Genomic DNA, 27,452 nt, shown 5'->3' with positions numbered 1-27,452 from the left:
CTCCGCGGAGGAGCAAACAAAAACCAACAAGGATGCTCGGTGGGCTTTTCCCGCCTGTTTTCCCGTCTGACTTCCCCGCGCTTTGGAGTGGCGGAAGAGCGATGCAGGTCAAAGGTCAGAGGTCATGTGAAGGTGGGGCCTCTTTTTGGGGGAATAATGCTCCGGCTCCGAGCCAAAAACTGACTCCCTCGGCCCCCGGACGGAGCGGAGTGGAGGGAAAGCGTGAGGGTACGCCCCCTTCGAGAAGCTTCTCCAAGAAGCTCAAAGGGAGGCGGGGCCGAAAACGGGGCGGGGCGGAGTCCCGCGCGATAAAAGACGGACACGGGCGAGCGCAAAAAATGCTCCCTGAGAGGCTCCCTAAAAGAAGGTTTCCTAAAAGGCTCCCTCTCGCGCTTCTTCTTTCTCTTCATCTTGGCTGGTGGTTCGGTTGGTTGGTCATCAGGGAGAGGTCCTGCGCCCGAGCCTTGGCGAGCCGACCTGTCACAAAGGAACGGACGGGAGACGCGGCAGCGCCCGTTGCGAGGTGGACCTGTGCGTCCGGACGGGGAGTTCCGGAGAGGGTTCGCCGGCCGCGAGAGAGGTCGGGGCCAGGCGCGACCACGCTGACGGTCGCGGGAGAGGGACTCACCAGAGACAAAAGGGAAGTCGCGACTTTCTTTCTTTCTTTTCTTTGGGGTTTTGGTGTGAATGTCCGTGGGTGGCGCCAGTCTGGCTAAAGTAGAACTGTTTAAGTGTTGCCGTGTGTACGCGTATTTGGGTGTAGCTCTGCATCGTTGCTTTTATTGTTAGGTTACTATATGTGCATTTTGATTGTGTATTGCTGTAAATACGTGCTTTACGTGCTTGTCTGTGTGTGCGTGTGAATAAAATGCTTGCTTGTTGAACTGTGCCCGTTCTGCTTCGTCCCTTTTCCTCTTTCATTGACCCTCCATCCTGCTTCACGTAAAGGGTTCGTCGTGGGCTTAATACGCCCGGTAATTAATCGGAACCGTCGAGGCCGACGATAACACCGCTCGGTTATCACTGTAGCACGGAACGGACCGCTTTAGCGGATCGTGTCCGGAGTCGGCCTGTGGCGTGGTACGATCGCCCGGTCGACCATCCGCGCAGGTACTAAGGTAGATCGAATTTGGTGAGCAACCCTATTCTGCGCGGGTGGGCAATTGGCACGGTCGTGGTGGGGTTAAACCCCCACCCGTGACTAGCTCCCGGCGTTGTTCCGAGAGGGTCACGACTGAACTGTCCGTCCGGTGGGCGACGCGGTCGCGATTCGAGTGACGTGGCCGTCCGCACGCCGGCGGGCGCGAATTCGCAACAGTATAAACAGGCGAGCATTGGGTGGCTTTGACACCAACTCTGGTTCTTATTCTTTTCTGACAGCTGAACTCAAAATTGATTTAAGCTACAAACTCGGTTTAAACACAAACCTGGTGTATTTTATCGTGGGGAATTGTAAACTGATCGAAATATTAATATTGAAAGGATTCCACAAAATTGCATTCCTTTGTAAAGGAAGGGATCAGAGGGGTGGGAGATTCTATGACTGTCAATCAGCCTGATGGGGGCGGGGCCGCCACACAATGCAATTCGCAGCCAGACAATGCAATCAGCCTGATGGAGGCGGGGTCGCCAGACAATGCAATGGGCCGCCAGACAATGCAATGGGCCGCCAGACAATGCAACGCCAGACAATGCAATCAGCCTGATGGGGCGGGGTCGCTCGACAATGCAATGGACCACCAGGCACCAGACAATGCAACGCCAGACAATGCAATCAGCCTGTGGGGCGTGGCCGCTACACAATGCAATGGGCCGCTAGACAATGCAATCACCCTGATGGGGTGTGGCCGCCAGACAATGTAACGCAAGACAATACAATGCAACGTTCCACCAACATCGTGTCATCAACTCGACCTGCCACGTGAGTTGTGAAAGAAAACGCAGTAAAAGATGTGTTTGTTCTCTTCCAGAGTTGTGTTGTTTCATGAATGTGGAGAGGAAACCCTGGAGAGAATTAATGGAGATGAATCGGAGGAACAAACTGAAGCGGGACTGCAAGGAGTTACAAAACAATGTGGACGAGCTGGTTGGAATCAAACGTGATACCGACGTCATGATCTTCAGCGAAGCCACAAAACTTGTGGTCAAGCTCAAATAGACTGAGAGGATCAGGCTCATGGAAGAGATACATCGGCTGCACCTGAGACGGAACTTCCTGATCCCGACAAAGGCTGCACTTGAATGGGAACAGGGAGTACAGATTACGAGGGAATGTCAGGTTTGGAATAAGGGAGTTCAGATTGCAATGAGGGAATGTCAGGTTTGGAATAAGGGAGTTCAGATTACGAGGGAATGTCAGGTTTGGAACAAGGGAGTTCAGATTACAATGAAGGAATGTCAGGTTTGGAATAAGGGAGTTCAGATTGCAATGAGGGAATGTCAGGTATCGAAGAAGGGTGTTTAAAATAGAAAGAGGGAATGTCAAGTTTGGAAAAAGGAAGTTCAGATTACAACGAAGGAATGTCAGGTTTGGAATAAGGGAGTTCAGATTACAATGAGGGAATGTCAGGTTTGGAATAAGGGAGTTCAGATTATGAGGGAATGTCAGGTTTGGGACAAGGGAGTTCAGATTACAATGAAGGAGTGTCAGGTTTAGAAGAAGGGTGTTTAAAATAGAAAGAGGGAATGTCAAGTTTGGAAAAAAGTAGTTCAGATTACGAGGGAATGTCAGGTTTGGAATAAGGGAGTTCAGATTGCAATGAAGGAATGTCAGGTTTGGAACAAGGGAATTCAGATTATGAGGGAATGTCAGGTTTGGAATAAGGGAGTTCAGATTACAATGAAGGAATGTCAGGTTTGGAATAAGGGAGTTCAGATTACGAGGGAATGTCAGGTTTGGAATAAGGGAGTTCAGATTTCGAGGGAATGTCAGGTTTGGAATAAGGGAGTTCAGATTATGAGGGAATGTCAGGTTTGGAATAAGAGAGTTCAGATTTCGAGGGAATGTCAGGTTTGGAATAAGGGAGTTCAGATTATGAGGGAATGTCAGGTTTGGAATAAGGGAGTTCAGATTACGAGGGAATGCCAGGTTTAGAAGAAGGATGTTTAAAATAGAAAGAGGGAATGTCAACTTTGGAATAAGGGAGTTCAGATTTCAACGAGGGAATGTCATGTTTGGAATAAAGGAGTTCATATCACGAGGGAATGTCAGGTTTGGAATAAGGGAGTTCAGATTACAATGATTACAATGGGAATTGGCTTCGGATGCGGATGAAAGCTTTATATGTGGTCAGGAGCTCAGGTGTGTCAAGGAAATACTTTGCATGATGGAGGATGTCCAGTCGGCGATGTCTTCAACTTGGCACATGTCATCAACTCCCCGTGGGGTGTGTGAGAGTGACGATGACGTCATCGGTAAAGTTGTATCCCAGCCATAATTTATTTTATTGTTGTATCCACCGTGGAGGATCGTAGGAGAGCAAACACACAGAAACGCACTACAAGGGGAGCATACACATGCAAATCCCAAGAAACAGCAGGATTACACTGACAACATTGAACAAATAGTTTCACTCAAATGTTTCCTTCGCATGTTAAAAGCAATTTGGATACAATCAGAATCAAGACAATCACATTTGGCAGCAGTAGTGCAAACATCAATACAATTTCCATGTGGATGTAAATTAACTCCAAAAATGAGAAATTACAACTCTGTACACACTTTGGCCGGGGGTTTATTAGCATGGCTTGACAGGTGCTCTGAGCTGGATGTGTTCAATAACAGGTAATAAAGCCAACATGAACAGGAAAAAATATATATTATTAAGTCACTCGTACAAATATTGGAGGACCCTGTCGAGCCACTCTACAGAGTTTAGTGAAACAAGTAACACGGGAGAAATTACGGAACATTTCAATGGCACGAAAATAAATAAATAAATAAAAAATGATGTAGTTTCACATTCAAGTGGAATTCACAACCAGGGTCAGGGAGTCGACGGTGACATTTCACAGCCGAAAGGCCAAAAGAGAAACACCACAATGTCCGACTTGGTCAAGCGTGCAGCATCTTCAGTGTTGTTCTTCATTCACTCCAGGCATCTGAAAACAAAACAAAATGTTTAGAAAAGTGACCTGACAGGTATTGATAAACCTTATTAATAAAGAACGTTTCTTACACCAAGGTACGTGTGGTCACCTGTCCTGTAGATGAACGGTCCATTTTAAACTCTTCACCATCTGGAGTCTCCTTGTATTCAGGGTTCTCCCACCGTGTAGTTTTGACTTCCAGGAGCCGCCGGTTGCGGAAAATGTAGAACCCAGCAGCACAAGCCAGAACAAGCACTGGGGGAGCAGTTTGTTCAGATCAGCTGTGAAATTTCATTGATCACTTGAATGGAAGTACATTGACAAATCAATGGAAATTGTCCGAGCCAAGGATGGAACAAAATATACTTACGTAGTGGGACAATTACAGCAGCTGCTGCTGGAGAAGAGTTGTTTACCTTTCCTTGAAGAGCAGGTTCAGCTGAAAAGTAAGAACGGAATGATTTCTGGGAGTAAAGGATGGCTCGTTTCATGCAATGTTATTCTTGAAGCTTTGACAAGCAGGCAGACCATAGGCTTAAAGTATAATTAGTTGGGAAAGGTGGGCAGCACCGATGGGAAATTAAAAAATTTGTCTAAAGAACAAGACAACCAACCAATCAAACTCATTAAAAATGGCAATTACCTGTGAAGACGGGAAGTAGTCGATTCACATCAGCAAATGCTGCAGGTTGGATAATGGGTGGAAGCTCGAATAAATAAATAAATAATAATAATATTATAATGCAAACTCCAAACATGATGAAAACCAAAGTCGTCAAACGTCCAGTCATTGAGTTAGAACGACATGGTGTGGACAAGCAAATCAAACGTCAATACAATCCATGAACATCCTGTTCTCCCAACTCAAACCTACAAACCTGTGTGGGGATTTGGGAGGATGGTGGTACGTGGTGGCTTGGGTGTTGCAGGTACGACTTTCCGCACAGGTGCAAAAGTCATCTCACCTGTGGTGCCAGGTGCAAGAGTCGTCTCACCTGTGGTGCCAGGTGCAAGAGTCGTCTCACCTGTGGTGCCAGGTGCAAGAGTCGTCTCACCTGTGGTGCCAGGTGCAAGAGTCGTCTCACCTGTGGTGCCAGGTGCAAGAGTAGTCTCACCTGTGGAGCCAGGTTACATGTTCAATTCTTGGATCAAATTGTAAAAGGATTAAAAGCTCCTGTTAGACGTTTTACAAACTTCAATTCGAGCTTTTAAACCGAGGAAAAGTAAACATGATACCTTTCATTGTCGATGTCATGCCGGGAGTTTTCCTGGGAATATCACTAGGTGGTGCAGGTGCAAGCTCACCTTCACCTGTCGATGCACATGTTGGAATAAATATGAGATCATGACAATGAACTAAACACAATTCACTGTCTCCATTATGGGGGAAAGCTTGGAAGGGGTGGAGGAGAGCGAGGCCTCACCACACGTCACTATACACTCCAGGAGTCTCATGAAACAGAGAGAGGGAGTAGTGGGGAGGGGAAGGGGGTGTTATGGACATGCGTTTGATGGGGGGACTTGAGGGAAAGCGGGGGTATGGAGGGGGGGTGGGAATGATCCCCGAATGCCAACATTAGTACAGGATTGAGTGAAATTGGGAACATTAAAACATCATGTTCAAACGGGTTACACGAAACAACGCCCGTACACCGCCCAGAGACGTCCGTAGGAGTGGGTGGGGGGGTGGGGGGAGGGTGGACAGAGGATGTTTTCCATCAATCATGGAAAAAAATGCACCAGTATTTGTGCCTTTATTTAATTTCCACACAGACGATAAGCTCAACAATCTCTTGTTAACCTGAGAGGAATTGTGGAATTGATCTGAGCGGTTGCTCTGACTGATCAAAACAAACAACTTTCATTTGTCCAATTCGCAAATTCTTTGACCCCTGTTCCTCTCCTCGACCCCCAGAGAGTTGTGTGGTGGTGGAGGGAGCTTGGGAGGAGGATAGGATGAGGAGAAAAGAAGGCAGTGTGAGAGGAGGAAAGGGAATGCAGTGAGAGGGGAGGGAAGGGAAGGCTGAGAGGGAAGGGAAGTGTGGACAGAAAGAGAGGAGGAGAGGTAATGCAGTGAGAGGGGAGGAAAGGAAAGAAGAGAGGGAAGGGAAGTGTAGACAGAAAGAGGGGAGGGAAGGGAAGCCAGCGAGAGAGGGAAAGGAGGGTGGCCTGAGGGGAGGGGAAGGCAGCATGAAAGTGGGGGCGGGGGTGGTAGGCAGCGTGAAGGGGAGGGGGCAGCCTGAAGGGGAGGGGGCAGCGTGAGGTGGGGGAGGCAGCGTGAAGGAAAGAGGAATCGTGGCGGGGTGGGGCATGAATGGAGGCAGTGCAAGAGCACGTGAAGGAACTGTGAGGTGAGCCGGAGAGAAGACAGTATTTGGGGATGAATGGCAGCATAGCAGGGTATTCCCATCATGATAAAACATCCAAAGAGCATCGTTTTCTTTGTGACCGCGGTGTTCTACATAAAACCACAAGAGAGCATTTAAATGTCCCCAAACCCCAATGTCCCCAAATGTCCCCACTTTCCCAACGTCCCCCATCCTTCCCAACTAAACACTATTTCTTGTCTTAAATCCCCCCCCCCCCAAAAAAAAACAACCTTTCTCCTTGCACACTTACGAGTCTCGATCTTTCTTCTTCTTCTTTTCTGCTTCGTCTTCTTCTTTTTCTTCCTTCTGCCGGCACACCATCTTTATTCTACTGAGCTGGCCCTCTCTCACCATTACTTTCAGGAGTTCTTCCTCCATCCCTCCATTCCCGAATCTTACCTGTTCTTCAAAAATACATCAAAAAATAATCTTCCTTGTATGCTTTTGATCTCGACACCTCCTGTAACCACATGTGTCTCTCTCTCTCTCTCTCTCTCTCTCTCTCTCTCTCTCTCTCTCTCTCTCTCTCTCTCTCTCTCTCTCTCTCTCTCTCTCTCTCTCTCTCTCTCTCTCTCTCTCTTCCTGGTATTTTTCATCGACCCAGCAGCTTCACACTGCGTTTACAGTTCCAAATTCACCATACACTTCCACGATTTTACTTCAACCTTCCCTTTTCTGAATGTTACGCAATCCTTATTTGAAATAAATAATTTCACTTTGACTACACACCTCCCAGAGCCAAGTGCTTCTCCCATAACCACGTGATCTGTTTAGACCCCCTGCGTTTACCGATCCAATTTCACCATTCACCTCACGATTTTTTGTGCAACACTTCCATGACCTAATCTGATGAAAACTCTCTCAAACAATAATAATAATAATCATAATAATAACAATAAAAACGATTTCTTATAATGCTTCATCTTCCTCTTTCACACATGTGGTACTCTTTTCTGTATCATAATGCATTACTCTTCTATTTTAACAGACTGCTTTCAATTCGACCTCTCCTTCATACCTTGACTAAAAAATCCAACTGTTCCAGCGTTTCTTTTCTCCATTCTTTGAATTTGCCTTTATTGCATCCATCAAGCATTCTTTTTTTCCAATTTTAGTGCCAACTCACCCCTCACTCTCAAAGCAACCATCACACTCTTCTCCCTCCAAGCCTCCCTCTCACCTCTTTCAAAAACAACCCGCTCACCTTTCACCACCATTCATCCCCTCACACATCCTCCTCAAAGTTGCCCCCCTCTCATCCACAAAGCTGCCTCCTTCCACTGCCGTCTCACCTCCATCTCTTCACTCCACCTCCTCAAATCCTAAACTGCCTTCTTCGCCCTCACTTGTCCCCCCTCTCCCTCAGCACCACAGAGCCTTTTCTCCTCCTCATCCGGCACCTCCCCTAGCCATTCTGCAATCCCCTACACTCCTTAAACAACCCTCCTAACCTCCCCCCCCATCCCTTGCCCTATCCTCCCCCTCCCCTCCCACCCCCTGCACCCAAAGCCTCTTTCCCTCCCTCTTCATTAACAGTGTGGACCTCAAATATCCGGGGCCTTCGCTCAAACCTTTCAGATCTTTACATACAGGTTGCCACTGGCAAACCAGACATAATCTGCCTAACAGAAACTTTCCTCCCACAAGACGTGTCTGACTCCTAAGTATCTCTCCCTGGTTACTCCCTCCTCCGATTTGACAGACCTGAGCCTCGTCCTAGTGGAGGAATTGCTCTCTTCATCAAAGACTCTATTCCTCACTCTCCATGCACTGCACCCACTCCCCCACACCCCCAGGAATACCTCTGGCTACGGCTTCCCTCCACTCCCACCTCATGCTTATATGTGTTCTGTACCGTCCATCAAACAGTGATGACTCCACCTACACCTCACTATCCGAAAACATGGACCAACTTTTATCTTCTCATCCAAACTCTCTCTTCCTCATATGTGGCGACTTCAATTGTCATCATGCCAGTTGGCTGGGTGTGGGTACCTCTCTCACCTGTCATGGCACTTCAGCAAAAGCTTTCTGCGACTCATTGGGACTGACTCAATCGGTCAACTTCCGAATCCGGATCTTAACCAATGGTACTCCATCTCTTCTGGATCTGATTTTGACAAATTTCCCTGAAAATATCTGCTGCTCTTCCTCTGCTCCAATCGGTTCTTCTGACCACGTATGGTTGTCAGTGTGGTTGTCGGGACGAGTGTGAGGAGGAATAATCGCGCCCCGTCTGCTCTCGTCTCGTCGCCGACGCTGGACTGGTTTTGGTTCTCTGTCTGCTCAAGCGCTGGTTTTGGTTCTCTGTCCGCTCGAGCGCTGTTTTGGTTCTCTGGTCTGCTCGATGCCTGCCTGTCGCATCTTGTTCGATGCCGGTCTGGTCGCATCTCACTGGCACTGGTCTGGTCTGCTCAATGCTGGTCTGGCCTCATTTCGTCGCTGGCGCTGGTCTGTGTCTGGCTGCCCTGGTCCATCTTCTGGCGACCGGAGCTCCGGGAAGGGGTGGACGTCCAGCCGCGTGCTCGCGACCAGGGAGCCAGCCAGGTTCTCGTTCCTCAGCTCGACTTCCCTCCGAGATGAAGGAATAATAAAGACCCTTGAGGTCCATCTCTTTTCTTTGGGTACGTGTCTGTGTGCGGGCTTGTCTTGTTCAAGTAGAACTGTATAAATGCTTGTGTATAAATTTCCATTTCTCTTTTAGTCAGTTTAACTCTACCCTTTATGTGTCCCTATTGCAAATAAATATTCCTTTTGTTGAATGTTTCAGCTCGTCTTTGTCCTTTTCTTCATTGGCTTGGCACGGTGCGTGGTAGGTGATTAAGAAGGCTGTTGCTGCTGTCGTGGTGCATTTGGACCGACGGGACCTCCGCAACCATCTGTTCGGGTTACGCACGGCTCGAGCACGGTTACGGCTCGTCCCGTTCGAGCTCCGTCGAGGGTGCGAATACTCGGTCGTTCGCCACGTGTGCCTCGAGGAATTTTGAAGTTTCGCAAATAACCCTGTGCCCACGCGGTTGATTTATTGAAGATTCACGGTCCCGTAAGGGACCCGTACCTTCGGAGTTATCCAAGGGTGACGATCTAGATTCCAGGGGTTTGGTGGAGCTGACTGTACTGCTCCATCTAGCGGTCGTGCTCGCCACCGAACCCCGGCCCACAACAATATCACGTGCTTTTGACACGGTCCAGATGGCACCCTGCCCTGATCACCAAACTCTCTTCTTATGGTATTCAAGGACATCACTCATGGCTCGCGGACTTCCTCTCCTGTTGAAGTCAACGTGTGGCCCCAAATGGAGTTCTGTCATCCCCTCTTCCTGTCCAGGCAGGAGTTCCTCAAGGTAGCGTTCTGGGCCCTGTTCTTTTTCTGGTTTTCATCAATGATCTCTCCGACTCTGGAAAATCCTCTATATCTCTTTGCTGATGACTCCACCCTCTGCCATACCGATGGTCATCCCTCAGACCGGCAAGCGGCAGCTTCTTCGGTCAATGCAGATCTGGGTGAAATCACAAACTGTTCCAACACGTGGAACATGTCTTTCAATCCGGACAAATCTCACACTCTCACAATGTCTCTCCGAAAGGACCGATTAGAACCCCCCCTCCCACATCCACTTTCTCAACAATCCTCTGGAAGAAGTCCTTTCTTTCAAGCTTCTGGGTCTCACTATCTGCCATGACCTTTCCTGGGAAAGCCACATTTCAAACCTGGCCTCCAAAGCCAGTCGACGACTGAGAATCCTCCATCCTGCAAAGTCCTTTCTCGGCTCACCTGAGCTCCAGACCACTTACAAAGCTTTCGGCCGCAGCCTGATGGAGTACTGCTCTCCCCTCTGGACTGGTGCTCCTGCCTCCCACCTTTCTCGGCTTCACGCTGTGGAAACCAAGGCATTTCGGATCATTGGCATCTCCCGCAATGAGGCTTTGGGCCTCTCACTCTCTCATCGCAGGCTCGTCGGTGGTCTTTCTGTCTTCTACCGTCTCCTCTCCAGCCTAGCCCCCCCCTGCTCTCTCTGCGATTTGTCCCCACCACATTCCGCAGGGCGCTCAAGGTCCGCCAACAACCCCCTTCTGGTAAAACTACCAAAATCACGAATCACTGCTCACCTTCACTCTTTCATTCCTTTTTTTCCCTGGATTTGGAATAAACTCCCTCACTCTATTCAATCCCACTCTTCCCTCCAGGCCTTCAAAACAGCTGTTCACCATCTTATCGTCCCCATCCAAATCCTCAATCTTTTCTTCCCCCGATAAGCCACCCAAACCCACCTCCTTTCCTTCCTGAAAGTCCCTGTAATGTCCATCTTGTATTCCCCATGTTCCCCACCCCATCCCTCTCCCTTCCACAGATCTCCTCATGTCTCTGTTCCCCACTGTTTTGTCCTTCCCACTCCCGCCCCTCGTCTCTTGCCCCCTTGCTGTGCGTTGTGTGTTCGCTCTCACACAAGCCTCGACAACGTATACAAAAATAAAAATCCCAAACCCAAACATCGACCTGGCAAAGGACTGATGGCATGCATAACCCACTCACCCCCCCCCACCCCCAATAAACGTTTCCAAAACCTCCTCACAGTCCATGGTAAACGTGCACCGGTAATCAGCTTATGAAATAACCTCAACCAATGAATGCACAGCATCTTTACCACAATCAATCTCATCAGCTCCGTTGTGGCAATCCTTCTCCCGATCACACAGCCAAGCCTTTGGTACACATTGACTTGTCACCGGACCACCACATGCCAACTCCGTAGGAAGGCAGGTCCTATTGTCTGAAACAAAAGCATTGTAAGGCATCGCCATCACCACTATTGAAGGAAGACCACAGGTCTGTTTTGTTTTTGTAATGAAGGGAAAAAACACAACAAAAAATTACCCCCAGTTGGGGGTGACGGTCATCTCTGAAGCTCTGTAGATGTGGATCTCTGATCGTCTTAGAATGGCTTCGATGTCGTCTTGTCTTTTGGTTCAACGTACAGACGAAAGCCTGGGAGTAAAAATTTAGATATTGTTCCATATTATCAGAATCCGAAGAAATTTCGAAGATCGGATCACAAACGGCGGAGGAGATAGATTTTGAAAATGGACGATTTCGCAACTTTGGAGTGGCCTTGACCTTGACCTTGACGTTCAATCGTGTCAAAAGTCAAACCGTCTTGCATCACTCATCGACCCCGACCTACATACCAAGTTTCATCAAGACCGGACGAATTTTTTTTGACCGTATCACATCGACGATTTTTCCAACTTTGAAGACACGTGACTCGATAACCAGGACAAATTTCAAAAAACCGGCCAGACCAAATTTAGATATTGTTCCATATTATCAGAATCCGAAGGAATTTAGAAGATCGGATAATAAACGGCGGAGGAGATAGATTTTGAAAATGGACGATTTCGTAACTTTGGAGTGACCTTGATGTTGACCTTCAATCGGGTCAAAGGTCATACCGTCGTGCATTATCTTGTATTCGTCGTTCGTCGTGCATCATCGACATCTACCCACATACCAAATATCAAGAAAATCGGAAGAAAAAATGCGGACGTACGTACGTACGGACATCGAGACTGGTTTTATTAGGTCATCTCGTAAAGAGATGACCTAAATACCAGGCCGATGAGCTCAAAAATAGTCATAGCACCCACAAAGAGGTCATGTTGATATAATTAACGAAAAATATGAGATAATTAAACTCCATATTGGGATATAAAACAGGACTTGAACTCACTACAGGTTGCTGGATCTTCATCAGAACGATCTTCATCAGGGCAGTCCACCTCTCCATCACAAACCCAACTTTTAGGTAAGCACTTACCTCCACCACAAGCAAATTCCAAAACCATACAGGATTGAGAAGCTGCATAATCCACCACAAAAAGGAAACAAGAAAAGGATCAATCAGAGATTGCACACCCTCCCCAGGAATTGTGTTGTGTGGTGTTTGTGCACTGGTGTGTTACGTAGTTAATGAGAGATGTCATCAGAACTACCATTTTATAACTGCTGGCAATGATGACCGGGTACCAAGCCGGGTTCCAAGTCAGGTACCAAGCCGTGCCACTTTGATGGGACACATGACACTGACCCATGAAGTTTATATTATTATTCAATTTATTATGTGATGACATTACAAGTAAATTAATTAAAATGGAAGACCAAATCGGTACAGTCCTTCATTGCAGTAATTACAATCCAGTCAAATACATTGGTATCATACTCTGCAGAGAGAATCAGTGCTGCCAAAGCAGTCTCCTGGTCCTGGACGGGTTACCACTCCAACAAAGGATACTTCAACAGCTCAATCATCCCAACAAGCTGGTACTCAGGTTGCTGACCTCAGAAGGATGGCAGGCAGAGTTAACCCCAGCTAGTATTAATTGAACAGTAAAGCAGGATTTTAACTCAGGACTCTAGCTCGGGTCCCAAACCCATCAATCTAACCATTAAATCAACAACAGGCAGACATTGCGATAGCACGCAAATACTAGATGTACGTGTGGTCAGGGTGCAACTGATGCAATTAATACACGAAGAGTCACAAGGCTTCACAGATGGCTTCACGCATGGACCAAGTCGTAAGGGTCTCATGGGTCCGAAGAGTCTTCGAGGTCTTTCGGAGTCTTTGGAGTCATCAAGGCCTTAAATGATCTTCGAGGTCTGAAAGGGTCTTGTTGATTTTCGGGTATTTAAGGCTCTTCAGGCTCTTGATGGTCTTAAAGGGTGTTAGGGGTCTTCGGAATTTTTGGATTATTAAGGGTCTTTAAAGGTTGTGGTGGTGAATGAAAATACACTGAGGACAAACCCTGGATCAGACTTGGTCTGTGTGCAAAATGTGGTGGTTGCCAGCCCAGCGGTCTTTGCAAAAAAAGGTGAACATACAGACAGATGACAACTTTTATTTCTGAGATTACACTTTGAACCTCAACAGAAATAGCAAGTTAGAACATTCCAATGGACATCTTGTGTGTTTTATATCCAGTCTGGAACCTTGCCTTGCTCTTCACAAACTGGCAACCCATTTCGTGCCCACTACTTGATTCGTTGACGTATTTCCTCCTGAAGAGAAATGGCGAGCTGCTCCATATCAAAAACATTTCAGCAAAAAGTAAAGATGAAGTCATCAGGAGGAACCTGGATAGGATTCACATTTCAGATTCTGCTCCTTTACCCTCAACCCAACCAAACACAGCCAAGTGAGCCTTATTAAAAAAAAAATTAAAATAAAGTTTTAAAAAATAATTCTGGCTGTCAGACCAAGCGTCCGATCAAGTTGAAATTTAAAACACTTGTACGGGCCCATAGGGGCGTGCCCGTAGGTGCGTGCCAGCATGTGCAGCCCTCTCTCGCCCCCCACTCTCATCCCCCCTCTCTTGCACCCTCTCTCTCACCTCCTCTCTTGCCCCCTCTCTATCCCCCCTACTCTCACCCTTCCTCTCTCCCCTCCTTTCTCGCCCCTCTCTCTCGTCCCCACTCTAATCCCCCCCTCTCCCATTCCCCTCTCTCGCAGATATTGGTCGACAGATAAATGGCCGTAACTTGGGAACCGCTTGTCCGATTAATATCAAACCTTGAAAAGGCACATCAGCGGGTCCCCAGCAATATTCCTGGCAAGTTTCAATCAGATCGGACCGTCAATCGTGCAAAAAAAAAAAAATAATAAAAAATAAATATAAAAAAATTAACATTAGTGACGTCATTCGTGACGTCATAGCACCGTGTCTTGTCATTGGTCGACAGATAAATGGCCGTAACTTGGGAACCGTTCATCCGATTGACATCAAACCTCGAAAAGGCACATCCGGGGGTCCCCGGCAATATTCCTGGCAAGTTTCAATGAGATCGGTTCGGCGGTCGTCGAGAAACGGCGGTCGCAGACAAACAGACAGACACACAGAGATTGCTAGAATTACAGATAGATGTGTTCCCCATCACGACGAGATCTCACCCTTACAGCACATGGAATGACGGAACTCACGGAAACTCAAAACGAAAACCAGGTGGATTGCAAAGGAGAAATATCCCAACCACATTATTGGGGAAAACATCCCTTGTGCTGGAAGGAGACAATGAGACCAGAGAACCACTCAAGAGAACAAGGGTGAAGATGCTCGATAACAACACGAAACCTGAGATTGAACAAGAAAGAAAAAATAATCTCCTCACAGATTCAACAAGAAAGAAAAAAATAATCTCCTCACAGATTCAACAAGAAAGAAAAAAATAATCTCCTCACAGATTCAACAAGAAAAAAAAATCCCGACAACTCCACGAGTGGGAGAAGACCAATCGAGCTGAAGGAAACGATACGGTAACTGCACTGCTCCTGATTGGTCAAAGGACACCACGTGTGTTGTGTGGGCAGAGTTATGCACGAGGTTTCCAGCAAACAGGACTGCACCAATCACGTTCGGCGATGTACCTCGTGCTGCATTCTGACAAGCTCTGGATCAGAACGAGCTTTGATTGGTCAAAGTAGTGGGGGGTGGTGATAACCTCTGAGGGATGGAAATGACCAAGGAGGAAAAGCGATGCGTCGTTTTAATTGGTTGAAACGTGGAGGAACGGAAGGAATTCTTCTCCTCGGATCCACAAACAACACAGAGATGTCTGTTTCATAACCCGAATCCTTCACTGCGTCATTAATAATAATATTTTTCTCCTTATATTAATATTTATGATTTTCTTTTATGATCAACGTTAAAAAGTTTAGTAACAGCTTTCGACATTTTCTTCATCCGTGAATCTTCATCGATATTTGTGAAAATTTGATATCCATGGGAATGTGACGTCACTGTGAACGGCTGTCCTGGTCACGCGGTGGTGCCGCATCACGAAGCACGCACTCAATGTGACGTTCAGCCCTTTTCCAACTGCAATGGTCGACAAGGCTGGACCTGAACTTGTGATGAATATCAAGAAATCGGTAAACTTCGAAAGTAGGGATGGCCCGGACACTCCATTGGCTCAACACACCATAAGTCCTCAAAATAATCCACCGATAGAACTAAAAACCGATCAATTAGCGACCAGTCACGTGTGGAGAATCCCTCATCCGATCACACTCATTAGACTTTGGGACATCATCGCTGAACAAGAACAATGAGACCCATCAGTGCCCGTTTGTCATTCTTCTTATTCTTTTCTGACAGCTGAACTCAAAATCTGAACTGAACTCGAAATATTAATAGGTTGAAAGGATTCCACGAAATGCACACGAAACTGCAATCCTTTGAAAGGAAGGGATCAGAGGGGTGGGAGATTCTACGACTGTCAATCAGCCTGATGGGGGCGTGGCCGCCAGACAATGCAATCAGCCTGATGGGGGCGGGGCCGCCAGACAATGCAATCAGCCTGATGGGGGCGGGGCCGCCAGACAATGCAATCAGACTGATGGGGGCGGGGCCACCAGACAATGCAACGAAAGATAATGCACAATGCAAGGGGCCGCTAGACAATGCAATGCCAGACAAACCACTGGACGGTTTTCGTGAGTTGGAAATAAATAATGACAGAACCTGAAGTTGCGACATGATAAGACTCAGGGTTGTTGGAGGTTCGATAACTATCGCATCTCAAAACATTGTGGACTAGTTATGACGAAACGAGACGGATGAGTTGGTTCGGTGACAAGAACAAGCTGATTCGGTTTTGGTTCAGGTCCGAATCCAGATACGACCTATCGTTGGGATGTTCAGCCTGGCGGACGTTCCACCAACATCGTGTCATCAACTCGACCTGCCACGTGGGTTGTGAAAGAAAACGCAGTAAAAGATGTATTTGTTCTCTTCCGGAGTTGTGTTGTTACATGAATGTGGAGAGGAAACCCCGGAGAGAATTAACGGAGATGAATCGGAGGAACAACTGAAGCGGGACTGCAAGGAGTTACAAAACAATGTGGACGAGCTGGTTGGAATCCAACGTGACACCGACGTCATGATCTTCAGCGAAGCCACGAAACTTGTGGTCAAGCTCAAAGAGACTGAGAGGATCAGGCTCATGGAAGAGATACATCAACTGCACCTGAGACAGAATTTCCTTCTCCTGACAAAAGCAGCACGTGAATGGGAACGGAGTTCAGATTACAATGAGGGAATGTCAGGTTTAGAATAAGGGAGTTCAGATTACAATTAAGAAATGTCAGGATGAGAAGAAGAGTGTTTAGAATAGAAAGAGGGAATGTCAGGTTTGGAATAAGGAAGTCCAGATTACAATGAGGGAATGTCAGGTTGAGAAAGTAAAATAAAACATCAGAGATGGGGAATCCCCCGCCATTGAAAAATAATTGAAATCAGATAAGCGATTTTCCATTTATTACAAAAAACATTTTTTTTCAAGATGGCTGCCCCAGTCGGCCATCTTGGATCCGGCCACGCCCAAAATCAATGAGGTTCTTCTTTTTCAGGTTGTACATGTGTGACCCAAATTTCAAATCGATATGGCTAACCGTTTATGAGTTATCGCACTCACAGCTATAAATGTTGATGCCCAGCCAGCCGGACGGACGGACGGACGACCCGGGTGACAACAATATCCCCCTTCCGCCCCGCGGCGGGGGATAAAAAATGGAGTTCAGACTACGAGGGAATGTCAGGTTTCGAAGAAGGGTGTTTACAATAGAAAGAGGGAATGTTAAGATCAGAATAAGGAAGTTCAGATTACAATGAGGGAATGTGAGGTTTGAAACAAGGTGGCGGACCTTGAGTGCCCTTTGGAAATATGAGGGGGGGGGATATCTTAGACAGTGCGGGTGGGGCAGGGGTGTGGGGGCGAAGAGAAGACAGAAAGACCACCGACCTGCCTGCGCTGAGTGAGAGACCCAAAGACTCAGCTTTCACAGCGTGAAGCCGAGAAAGGTGAGAGGTGGGAGCTCCAGCCCAGAGAGGAGAGCAGTACTCCATCAGGCTGCAGATGAAAGCTTTATGTGTGGTCAGGAGCTCAGGTGTGTCAAGGAAATACTTTGCACGACAGAGGATCCCCAGTCGGCGATGTCATCAACTTGGCACATGTCATCAACTCCCCGTGGGGTGTATTCGAGTGACGATGACGTCATCGGTGAAGTTGTATCCCAGCCATACTTTATTTTATTTTTGTATCCATCGTGGAGGATCGTAAGAGAGCAAACACACAGAAACGCACAAGGGGAGCATACACATGCAAATCCCAAGAAACATAGCAGGATTACACTGACAAGATTGAACAAATTGTTTCACTCAAATGTTTCCTTCGCATGTTCAAAGTAATTTGGATACAATCAGAGTCAAGACAATCACATTTGGCAGCAGCAGTGCAAACATCAATACAATATCCATGTGGATGTAAATTAACTCCAAAAATGAGAAATTACAACTCTGTACACACTTTGGCCAGGGTTTAGTAGCATGGCTCGACAGGTGCTCTGAGCTGGATATGTTCAATAACAGGAAATAAAGCCAACATGAACAGGAAATAAATATTGGTTCACGAGCGCCAGTCAGAGTGACCACTATGTTCGTTATGTCTGTGTGTCTGTCTGTCTGTCCAGAGCATAACTCGGTGGACTTTGATCCGATCTTGATAAAACTTGGTTATGTGTTCGATATCAATGTCGAGTTGTGTTTTCCTGGATGAGGGCGTGCTACGTCCATTGTGGTTGGAGCCACGCCGAAAAAATAGCCATTTTTAGGGGGAAGTCGGATTAAAAATCTATCTTCTCCGAGGGAATTGACTCAATGGAATGGGTTCTTCGGTATTTGAATGACAAAATGAATTATCTGAAACTTGTCGTTGTCCGATTTTTCATTTTCGTCCCAAGGTCAAGGACACAAGGTCAACAACTCAGAAAATTGCGAATTTTGACATAAAAATCATCCGACCGCCCAAACTTTAAGAGGGAGGATGACAATATTTTCAACTATAACTTGGTAAAAATTATCACATTGTCTCATCCTTGACTTTTGAAACAATCTACGTCGTCAAATACTGCTCGTAAACCCATTGTCATCTTCAGACTTGTTTATATTAAAAATATATAAAATTTTTTTTAAAAACACTCGTACAAATAGTGCAGGATCCTGTCGGGCCACTCTACATAGTTTAGTGAAACAACTAACATCGGTGAAATTACAGAACATTTCAATGGCACGAAAATTAACAAAAAATAAAAAAAACATGACGTTTCACATTCAAGTAGAATTCACAACCAGGGTCAGGGAGTCGACGGTGACATTTCATAGTCAAAAGGCCAAAAGAGAAACACCACAATGTTCGACTTGGTCAACCTTGCAGCATCTTCAGTGTTGCTCTTCATTCACTCCAGCCATCTGAGAACAAAACAAAATGTTCAGAAAAGTGCCTGACAGGTATTGATGAACCTCATTAATAAAGAACCTTTCTTACATCATGGTACGTGTGGTCATCTGTAGATGAACGGTCCATTTTAAACTCTTCACCATCTGGAGTCTTCATGTATTCAGGGTTCTCAAACCGTGAAGTTTTGATTTCCAGGACCCGCCGGTTGCGGAAAATGTAGAACCCAGCAGCACAAGCCAGAAGAAGCACTGGGGGAGCAGTTTGTTCAGATCAGCTGTGAAATCTCATTGATCACTTGAATGGAAGCACATTGACAAATCAATGGAGATTGTCGGAACCAAGGATGGAAAAAAAATATACTTACGAAGTGGGACAATTACAGCAGCTGCTGCTGGAGAAGAGTTGTTTACCTTTCCTTGAAGTGCAGGTTCAGCTGAAAGGTAAGAACGGAATGAATTCTGAGAGTAAAGGATGGCTCGTTTCATGCAATGTTATTCTTGAAGCTTTGACAAGCAGGCAGAACATCGGCCGAAAGTACAATCAGTTGGGAAAGGTGGGCAGCACCGTTGGGAAATAAAAAAATTTGTCTGAAGAACATGACAAGCAATCAGTCAAACTAATTAAAAATGGCAATTACCTTTGGAGATGGAAAGTAGTCGATTCACATCAGCAAATGCTGCAGGTTGGATAACGGATGGAAGCTCTAATAAATAAATAATAATATTAGAATGCAAACTCGAAACATGATTGAAACCAAAGTCGTCAAACGTCCAGTCATTGAGTTTGAACGACATGGTGTGGACAAGCAAATCAAACGTCAATAGAATCCATGAACATCCTGTTCTCCCAACTCAAACCTACAAACCTGTGTGGGGATTTGGGAGGATGGTGATACGTGGTGGCTTGGGTGTTGCAGGTAGGACTTTCCGCACAGGTGCAAGAGTCGTCTCACCCCTGGAGCCAGGTGCAAGAGTCGTCTCTCCCGTGGAGCCAGGTGCAAGAGTCGTCTCACCTGTGGAGCCAGAAGCAAGAGTCGTCTCTCCCGTGATGCCAGGTGCAAGAGTCGTCTCACCTGTGGAGCCAGGTGCAAGAGTCGTCTCACCCCTGCAGCCAGGTGCAAGAGTCGTCTCACCCGTGGAGCCAGAAGCAAGAGTCGTCTCACCCGTGGTGCCAGGTGCAAGAGTCGTCTCACCCGTGGAGCCAGGTGCAAGAGTCATCTCACCTGTGGTGCCAGGTGCAAGAGTCGTCTCACCCGTGGATCCAGGTGCAAGAGTCGTCTCACCCGTGGAGCCAGGTGCAAGAGTCGTCTCACCCGTGGAGCCAGGTGCAAGAGTCGTCTCACCTGTGGAGCCAGGTGCAAGAGTCGTCTCACCTGTGGAGCCAGGTGACATGTTCAATTCTTGGATCAAATAGTCAAGGGATTAAAAGCTCCTGTTAGACGTTTTACAAACTTCAATTCGAGCTTTTAAACCGAGGAAAAGTTAACATAATACCTTTCATTGTCGATGTCATGCTGGGAGTTTTCCTGGGAATGTCAGTAGGTGGTGCAGGTGCAAGCTCACCTACACCTGTCGATGCACATGTTGGAATAAACATGAGATCATGACAATGAAAACTAACACAATTCATGGTCTTCATTATGGGGAAAAGCGAGGAAGGGTTGGAGGAGAGCGAGGCCTCACGACACGTCACTATACACTCCGGGAGTCTCATGAAACGGTGGAGAGAGGGAGTAGCAGGGAGGGGAAGTGGGTGTTCTGGACATGCGTTTGATAGGGGGACTTGAGGGAAAGCGGGGTGGGGGCAGTGGGAATGGTCCCGTAATGATGACATTAGTACAGGATTGAGTGAAATTGCGAACATTAAAACATCATGTTCAAACGGGTTGCACGAAACAACACACGGACACCACCCAGAGACGTCCGTGGGGGGCGGGGGGTGCTTTTGGAGGGGGTAAGCGTAAGGGAAGGGGAACGGAAGGAAGGAAGGATGTTTTCCTTCAATCGTTGAAAAGTCCGCACCAGTATTTGTGCCTTTATTTAATTTCCACACATACGATAACCTCTAGAATCTGTTGTTAACCTGAGAGACGAATTGTGGAATTGATCCGAGCAGCAGCTCTGACTGATAAAAAAAAAATAAAAAACTTTCATTTGTCCAATTCGCACATTGTTTGACCCCTGTTCCTCTCCTCGACCCCCAGAGAGTTGTATGGTGGTGGAGGGGTTTTTTTTGTATACCTTGTCGAGGCTCGTATGAGAGCTAACACACAACGCAGAGCAAGGGGGCATGAGACAAGAGAGGCGGGAGTGGGAAGGACAAAACAGTGGGGAACAGACACATGAGGAGATCTGCGGAAGGGAGAGGGATGGGATGGGGAACATGGGGAAGAGAAGATGGACATTGCAGGGACTTTCAGGAAGGAAAGCAGGGGAATTGAAGGAAGTGGGCTTGGGTGGATTATCGGGGGTAGAAAAGATAGAGGATTTGGATGGGGGATGATAAGAGGTGGTGGTGAACAGCTTTTTTGAAAGCCTTGGGGGAAGAATGGGAAAGAATAGAGTGAGGGAGTTTATTACAAAGGCGGGAAAAAAGAGGAATGAAAGAGTGAAGGTGAGCAATGATTCGTGATTTTGGTCGTTTTACCAGAAGGGGGTTGTTGGCGGACCTTGAGCGCCCTGTGGAAATGTGGTGGGGACAAATCACAGAGAGAAGGGGGGGCAAGGCTGGAGAGGAGACGGGAGAAAACAGAAAGACCACCGACCAACCTGCGGTGATTGAGTGAGAGGCCCAAAGACTCAGCTTCATTGCGGGAGATGCCGATGATCCTAAATGCCCTTGTTTCGACAGCGTGAAGCCGAGAAAGGTGGGAGGCAGGAGCACCAGCCCAGAGGGGAGAGCAGTGCTCCATCAGGCTACAGAAAAAAGCTTTGTAAGTGGTCAGGAGCTCAAGAGGGCCGAGGAAGGACTTTGCACGACGGAGGATTCCCAGTCGGCGACTGGCTTTGGAGGCGAGGTTGGAAATGTGACTTTCCCACGAAAGGAGGATAGCATGATAGTTTGGGAGGAGGATAGCATGAGAAGAAAAGAAAGCAGTGTGAAAGGAGGGAAAGGATGGCAGAGAGGGAAGGGAAGTGTAGACAGAAAGAGGGGAGGGAAGGGAAGCCAGCGAGAGATGGAAAGGAAGGCAGCCTGAGGGTAGGGGTAGGCAGCATGAAAGTGGGTGTGGGGGGGTGGTGGTCGGCAGCGTGAAGGGGAGGGGGAGGCAGCATGAGGCAGCCTGAAGGAAAAAGGAAGCGTGGCGGGGTGGGGAATGAAGGAAGGCAGTGCAAGAGCGAGTGAAGAAACTGTGAGGGGAGGGGGAGGGAAGGCAGTGTTCGGGGAGCAATGGCAGCATAGCAGGGTATTCCCATGATGATAAAACGCATCCAAACAGCAACGTTTTCTTTGTAACCACCGTGTTCTATATAAAACCACGAGACAGCATTTAAATATTAAATCCCAAACCCATACCATCGACCTGGCAAAGGACTCCCAGCATGCATATCTCACCCCCCACCCCATAAACGTTTCCAAAACCTCCTCACAGTCCATGGTAAACGTGCACCGGTCGTCAGCTTATGAAATAACCTCAACCAATGAATGCACAGCATCTTTACCACAATCAATCTCATCGGCTCCGTTGTTGCAATCCTCGTTCCCATCGCACAGCCAAGCCTTTGGTACACATTGACTTGACACCGTACCACCACATGCAAACTCCTCAGGAGGGCAGGTCCTATTGTCTGAAACAAAAGCATTGTGAGGCATCGCTATCACCACTATTGAAGCAAGACCACAGGTCTGTTTTGTTTTTGTCATGAAGGGGACAAAAAACCCCCAAAAACCAGGCCAATGAGCTCGAAAATAGTCATAGCACCAACAAATAGATCATGTTAATATGCTTCACGCAAAATATGGGATAATTAAACTCCATATTAGAATATAAAGCAGTACTTGAACTCACTGCAGGTTGCTGGATCTTCATCAGATCGGTCGGCGCAGTCCACCTTTCCATCACACACCCAATTTTTAGGGAAGCATTTACCTCCACCACAAACAAATTCAAAAAGCGTGCAGGATTGAGAAGCTGCATCATCCACCACAAAAAGAAAACAAGAAAAAGATCAATCAGAGATTGCACACCCTCACCAGGAATTGTGTTGTGTGGTGTTTGTGCACTGGTGTGTTACGTAGTTAATAAGAGATGTAATCAGAACTGCCATTTTATAACTGCTGGCAGTGATGACCGGGTACCAAGCCGGCCAGGTGCCAAGCCGAGTCCCAAGCCGGGTACCAAGTCAGGTACCAAGCCGGGTAACAAGTCAGGTACCAAGCCGGGTAACAAGCCGTGCCGCTTTGATGGGACACCCAACACTGTCCGATGAAGTTTTTATTATTATTCAATTTAGATTGAGATTAAAATAAATCAATTAAAATGGAAGACCAAATCGGTACAGTCCTTCATTGCAGTCATCAGAATCCAATCCAATCCATTGGGATCATACTCTGCAGAGAGCATCAGTGCTGCCAAAGCAGTCTTCTGTCCTGGACGGGTCACCACTTCAACACAGGATACTTCAACAGCTCAATCATCCCAACAAGCTGGTGCTCAGGTTGCTGACCTCAGAAGGATGGCAGGCTGAGTCAACCCCAGCTAGTATTAATGGAAGAGCAAAGCAGGATTTGAACTCAGGACTCAAGGGTCCCAAACCCATCAATTTAACCATTAAATCAACAACAGGCACACATACATTGCAATAGTACACAATTAATAGATGTACGTGTGGTCAGGGTGCAACTGATGCAATTAATACACATCTGGCTTCATGCATCGACCGAGTCGTAAGGGTCTCATGGGTCCTAAGAGTTTTCGAGGTCTTTAGGAGTCTTTGGGGTCATCAAGGTCTTAAATGGTCTTCGAGGTCTGAAAGGGTCTTATTGATTTTTGGGTATTTAAGGGTCTTCAGGCTCTTGATCGTCTTAAAGGGTGTACGGGGTCTTCGGAATCTTTGGATTATGAAGGATCTTTAAAGGTTGAGGTGGTGAATGAAAATACCCTGAGGACAATCCCTGGATCACACTTGGTCTGTGTGTTAAATGTGGTGGTTGCGTGCCCAGCGGTCTTTGCAAAAAACGTGAACATACAGACAGACGACAAATTTTATTTGTGAGATGACATTTTGAACCTCAACAGAAATAGTAAGTTAGAACATTCCAATGGACATCTTGTGTGTTTTATATCCAGTCTGGCACCCTGCCTTGCTCTTCACAAACTGGCAACCCATTTCGTGCCCACTACTTGATTTGTTGAAGTATTGTTGCGGGGCCGGGTATCGGCGACGAGCACGACCGCGAGATGGAGCAGGAGAGTCGGCTCCACCGATCACCCGGAATTTATAAGTCGTCACCCCAGATAACTCCGGAGCCGACGGGTCCCTTACCGGACAGAAGTTCGCCGATAGGTCGACCACGTGGGTCGATTGCCAATTTCAATTAACCGAAATACCCACGTCGTCCAACGACCGGGGAAATTCACCTTCGACGATGCTCGTATGGAACGAGACGCTAGTGTACTCGAACTTTGTGCGACCCGAGCGGATGGCCACCGAGCTTCCGTCGGTCCAAATGTCCCTTTACAGCGGTAACACCCTGGCTAATTCCCCAACACCCACCGTGTTAAACGAATAGAAGAAACACAAAACGAACTGACACATTTAACATATGGTTCCCATTGCTCACCATGGTGGGGGGGGGGGGGAAGGGGGACGTAAGGAGCAGAGTTATCACGACAAATAGAAATGCAATCAATGTACAAGCAAAAAGCACTTATCCAGTTGCGACTTAAAGACTGGCCCACAGACAGACACACACACACACACACACACACACACACACACACACACACACACACACACACACACACACACACACACACACACACACACACACACACACACACACACACACACATAAATGGACCCCAATGGTCTTTATTGAAGGCCTCCAGCCCGAGAACAGGTAGCTGGAGACCAGAGCCTACGCTTGGACATGTCCACCTCGTGTGGTCTTCGACGATCCGGCTCGACGAGACTCGAACCCTCAACATGATGCCACTCCAAGCACCAGGGACAGAGGAAAACCGTCAGACGCCAGGTGGACGAGACGAGAGACGACTCGAGCACTGCCAAGCCGACGAGACTAGACGTGTCGATCTCAGGCACCTCAAACTCGATCGCCCAACCCTAACGCTGTTTCCAAGGCCCTGGCATTTCTTATACGTATTGCATTTCTCCTGCGGGCTGGGGTGTCGTGGGAAGGATCGCCATCTGAGACGTCTCGCCTCTCATTGGTCGAGAGGCCGTGGGAAAGTTCGCTGTCTGAGACGTCTCGCCTCCCATTGGTCCGGGGTTCATGGGAAAGTCGATGTCTGAGATGACTCACCTCTCATTGGTCGAGAGGCTGTGGGAAAGTTTGTTGAAGATTCGGCGGCACTTAACAGCACCGCTGTCTCAGGGGTTATAACACCGGCTTGTTCGGCACAGGTCTCGGGTCACGTGCCTCAGATCACGATAGCAACGTACACCTGGGCCTTGCCAGTTGGGGATATAGACCCCGGCTACAGACTGGGTTTGTCAGAGACTTAGCGAAGCCTGCCAGTCCAGAGCCCGTTTTGGTTTTATATACAAACTAGCTAAAGTACCCAGTAATACCCGGGAAATTTGCCCTATTTTCCTCACGCTAGTTAGACTGAGGCATTAGTTGTCTGGAGAAAATTAGGAAGGCTTCTTCTATTCCTCAGATTTATGGAAGGAAGGCTTTATGCTGCCGTAATCCTCAGATAGATCATAGTTGAAGGCGGCCTTGAGCCACTCAATGTTTCTAGCAGCAGTGGCAACTGTCCTTGAAGTCTTGCCAAAACCCGGACCTAGAAAGCTGGAACGTGAGTTTTGTGCTTCTCTCGCCCGTCGGTGTGACGCTCTATTTGCAGTTAGGCGACGCTCTCTCTCTCTGCAGCCGACTCTGCTTGCCTGGCTCGTTCATGAGCAGATATATCAGTAGTAAGACGACTCTTTCTCTCTCTCTCTCTCTCTCTCTCTCTCTCTCTCTCTCTCTCTCTCTCTCTCTCTCTCTCTCTCTCTCTCTCTCTCTCTCTCTCTCCCTCTCTCTCTCTCTCTCTGCAGCCGACTCCGCTTGCCTGGCTCTTTCATGAGCAGATCTATCAGCAGTTAGTTGCCGTGCGCGTGCAGTTCGAGAATTCAAATAACAGGAGGAGAATGTGTATGTTTAAAAAGTCAATGAATACGAACATTTTGTATTTCAAAAAACCCTAGAGTTTTTAACCATGAAGCCTTTTGTTACGATTAATACGCTGGCGCACTATTCGAAAGCCTTTTTTTTTCTTTTAATGGAAATGAAATTTTTTTATGTATAGATATGTATATATTTTCATTTTTATGGAAAGCCACTTTGCGCATCCTGGAGCTGAATGTTCAGTCTATATGTGTGTAAAGTTTCATCAAGATTGGTTCACTGGTCTAGGAGCTTATTGGTTACAAACAAACAGACAGACAGACAGACAGAAGGACTGCCATTTATATTGTAGATTGAGCGGATTGTTCCTCGGCGCGGCACGAATAAATTCAAGGCGTCAAATCTCGTATAACTCAGCCAGATTTATTGGGGACACATCGAGGAAACACGACACAAGCAAAGCATTCATGAATGTTATAATTAATCTATAACCCGCTCTTAACTCGGGAGCTACGGATGTGGGTTTCGAAGGAAGCCCGAGCGAAATAAACCTTTGGCCTGAACATGCAGACAACATCCAGACAAGACACGGAGTACTTGGTGACGCCTCATGGACGAGAGGAAAAGTGTCGAAGGCACGAATGCGGCTCGTGACAAGCCAATGTTGTCGGATTTGAGCGCCCAAGCTCGAGCATGCAGCGTGGCAAGATGGCGCTCGTACTCCTGTCGGCATCGCTCGCGCATGCCGCATGGCAAGATGGCGGCGACGGCCTCCTTTTGTCGCACCGCTCACGCACCAGCCTCAACGTGTTTAGCCCCCGTAAGGTCGATGGCACAGGAGAGATAGATCTATGGTGTGTTCCTGCTGGTGTCTCACAAGGTCCAGTATGCGAATCCAGGCCTGGCCCGTACACCAGACTAGGCCAATCCCAGTGATGGGCTCCGCAGGCGGATCGATGGGATGAAAGACGTATCGAGCCGTGCAGGGAGTCAGGACAGTCAGAGGCTCCATGACTGGACTCAGGATGAACCTCTGGATGACCTCAGGCTGGATCCAGAACCGAGGAGGAACAGCCGACCAAACCACTCCTCATGAAGCAAATCGCAGTCTCTACTGGGAAGTTCTTCTTGCCTTTCGGGGTGGGCCTCTCTCTCACGGAGCAGATCGCAGAGAGACCTCAGGCAGTTCCTCTTGCCTTTCGGGGCAAGAAATCAAAAGCATTTAAATCAAAAGCATTTAAGCAAAAAGTAAAGATGAAGTCATTAGTAGGAAGTTGGATAGGGTTCACATTTCAGATTCTACTCCTCTACCCTCAACCCATTCAGGCACAGCCAAGTGAGCCTTATTAAAAAATAAATAAATAAATACAGATCAATAAATTTAATAATTCTGGCTGCCAGATCATGCGTCT

General features: G+C 47.4%; 2 protein-coding genes across 2 annotated transcripts in view; both read right to left on the bottom strand.

Moving 5' to 3' along the window:
- Positions 1-27,452, bottom strand: part of LOC147008372 (uncharacterized) — a 218,111-nt gene that overhangs the window by 188,439 nt on the left and 2,220 nt on the right. Inside the window, exons 3-4 of the mRNA XM_085864715.1 lie at positions 22,754-22,876; positions 22,407-22,532 (exon numbers count right to left, since the gene is read on the bottom strand). Of these exons, the coding sequence (XP_085720841.1) occupies positions 22,407-22,532; positions 22,754-22,876 (249 nt within the window). The remainder of the gene's footprint in view (positions 1-22,406; positions 22,533-22,753; positions 22,877-27,452) is intronic.
- Positions 3,418-14,670, bottom strand: LOC147008373 (uncharacterized). The gene is made up of 9 exons (XM_085864951.1): positions 14,405-14,670; positions 12,188-12,316; positions 11,105-11,230; positions 5,326-5,400; positions 4,968-5,204; positions 4,733-4,771; positions 4,460-4,528; positions 4,199-4,344; positions 3,418-4,101 (listed from the first exon to the last, which is right to left on the bottom strand). Exons 1-9 carry the CDS (start codon positions 14,502-14,504, stop codon positions 4,072-4,074), a joined length of 951 nt encoding a protein of 316 aa, XP_085721077.1. The 5' UTR covers positions 14,505-14,670; the 3' UTR covers positions 3,418-4,071.

The sequence above is a fragment of the Eptatretus burgeri genome, chromosome 19 (assembly GCF_056783735.1).
Source record: "Eptatretus burgeri isolate ZD-2024b chromosome 19, Ebu_testis_v1, whole genome shotgun sequence".
Classification (NCBI taxonomy): domain Eukaryota; kingdom Metazoa; phylum Chordata; class Myxini; order Myxiniformes; family Myxinidae; genus Eptatretus; species Eptatretus burgeri.
Note: the sequence above shows the minus strand (reverse complement) of the source record. Positions and strands in the feature narration are given on the sequence as shown.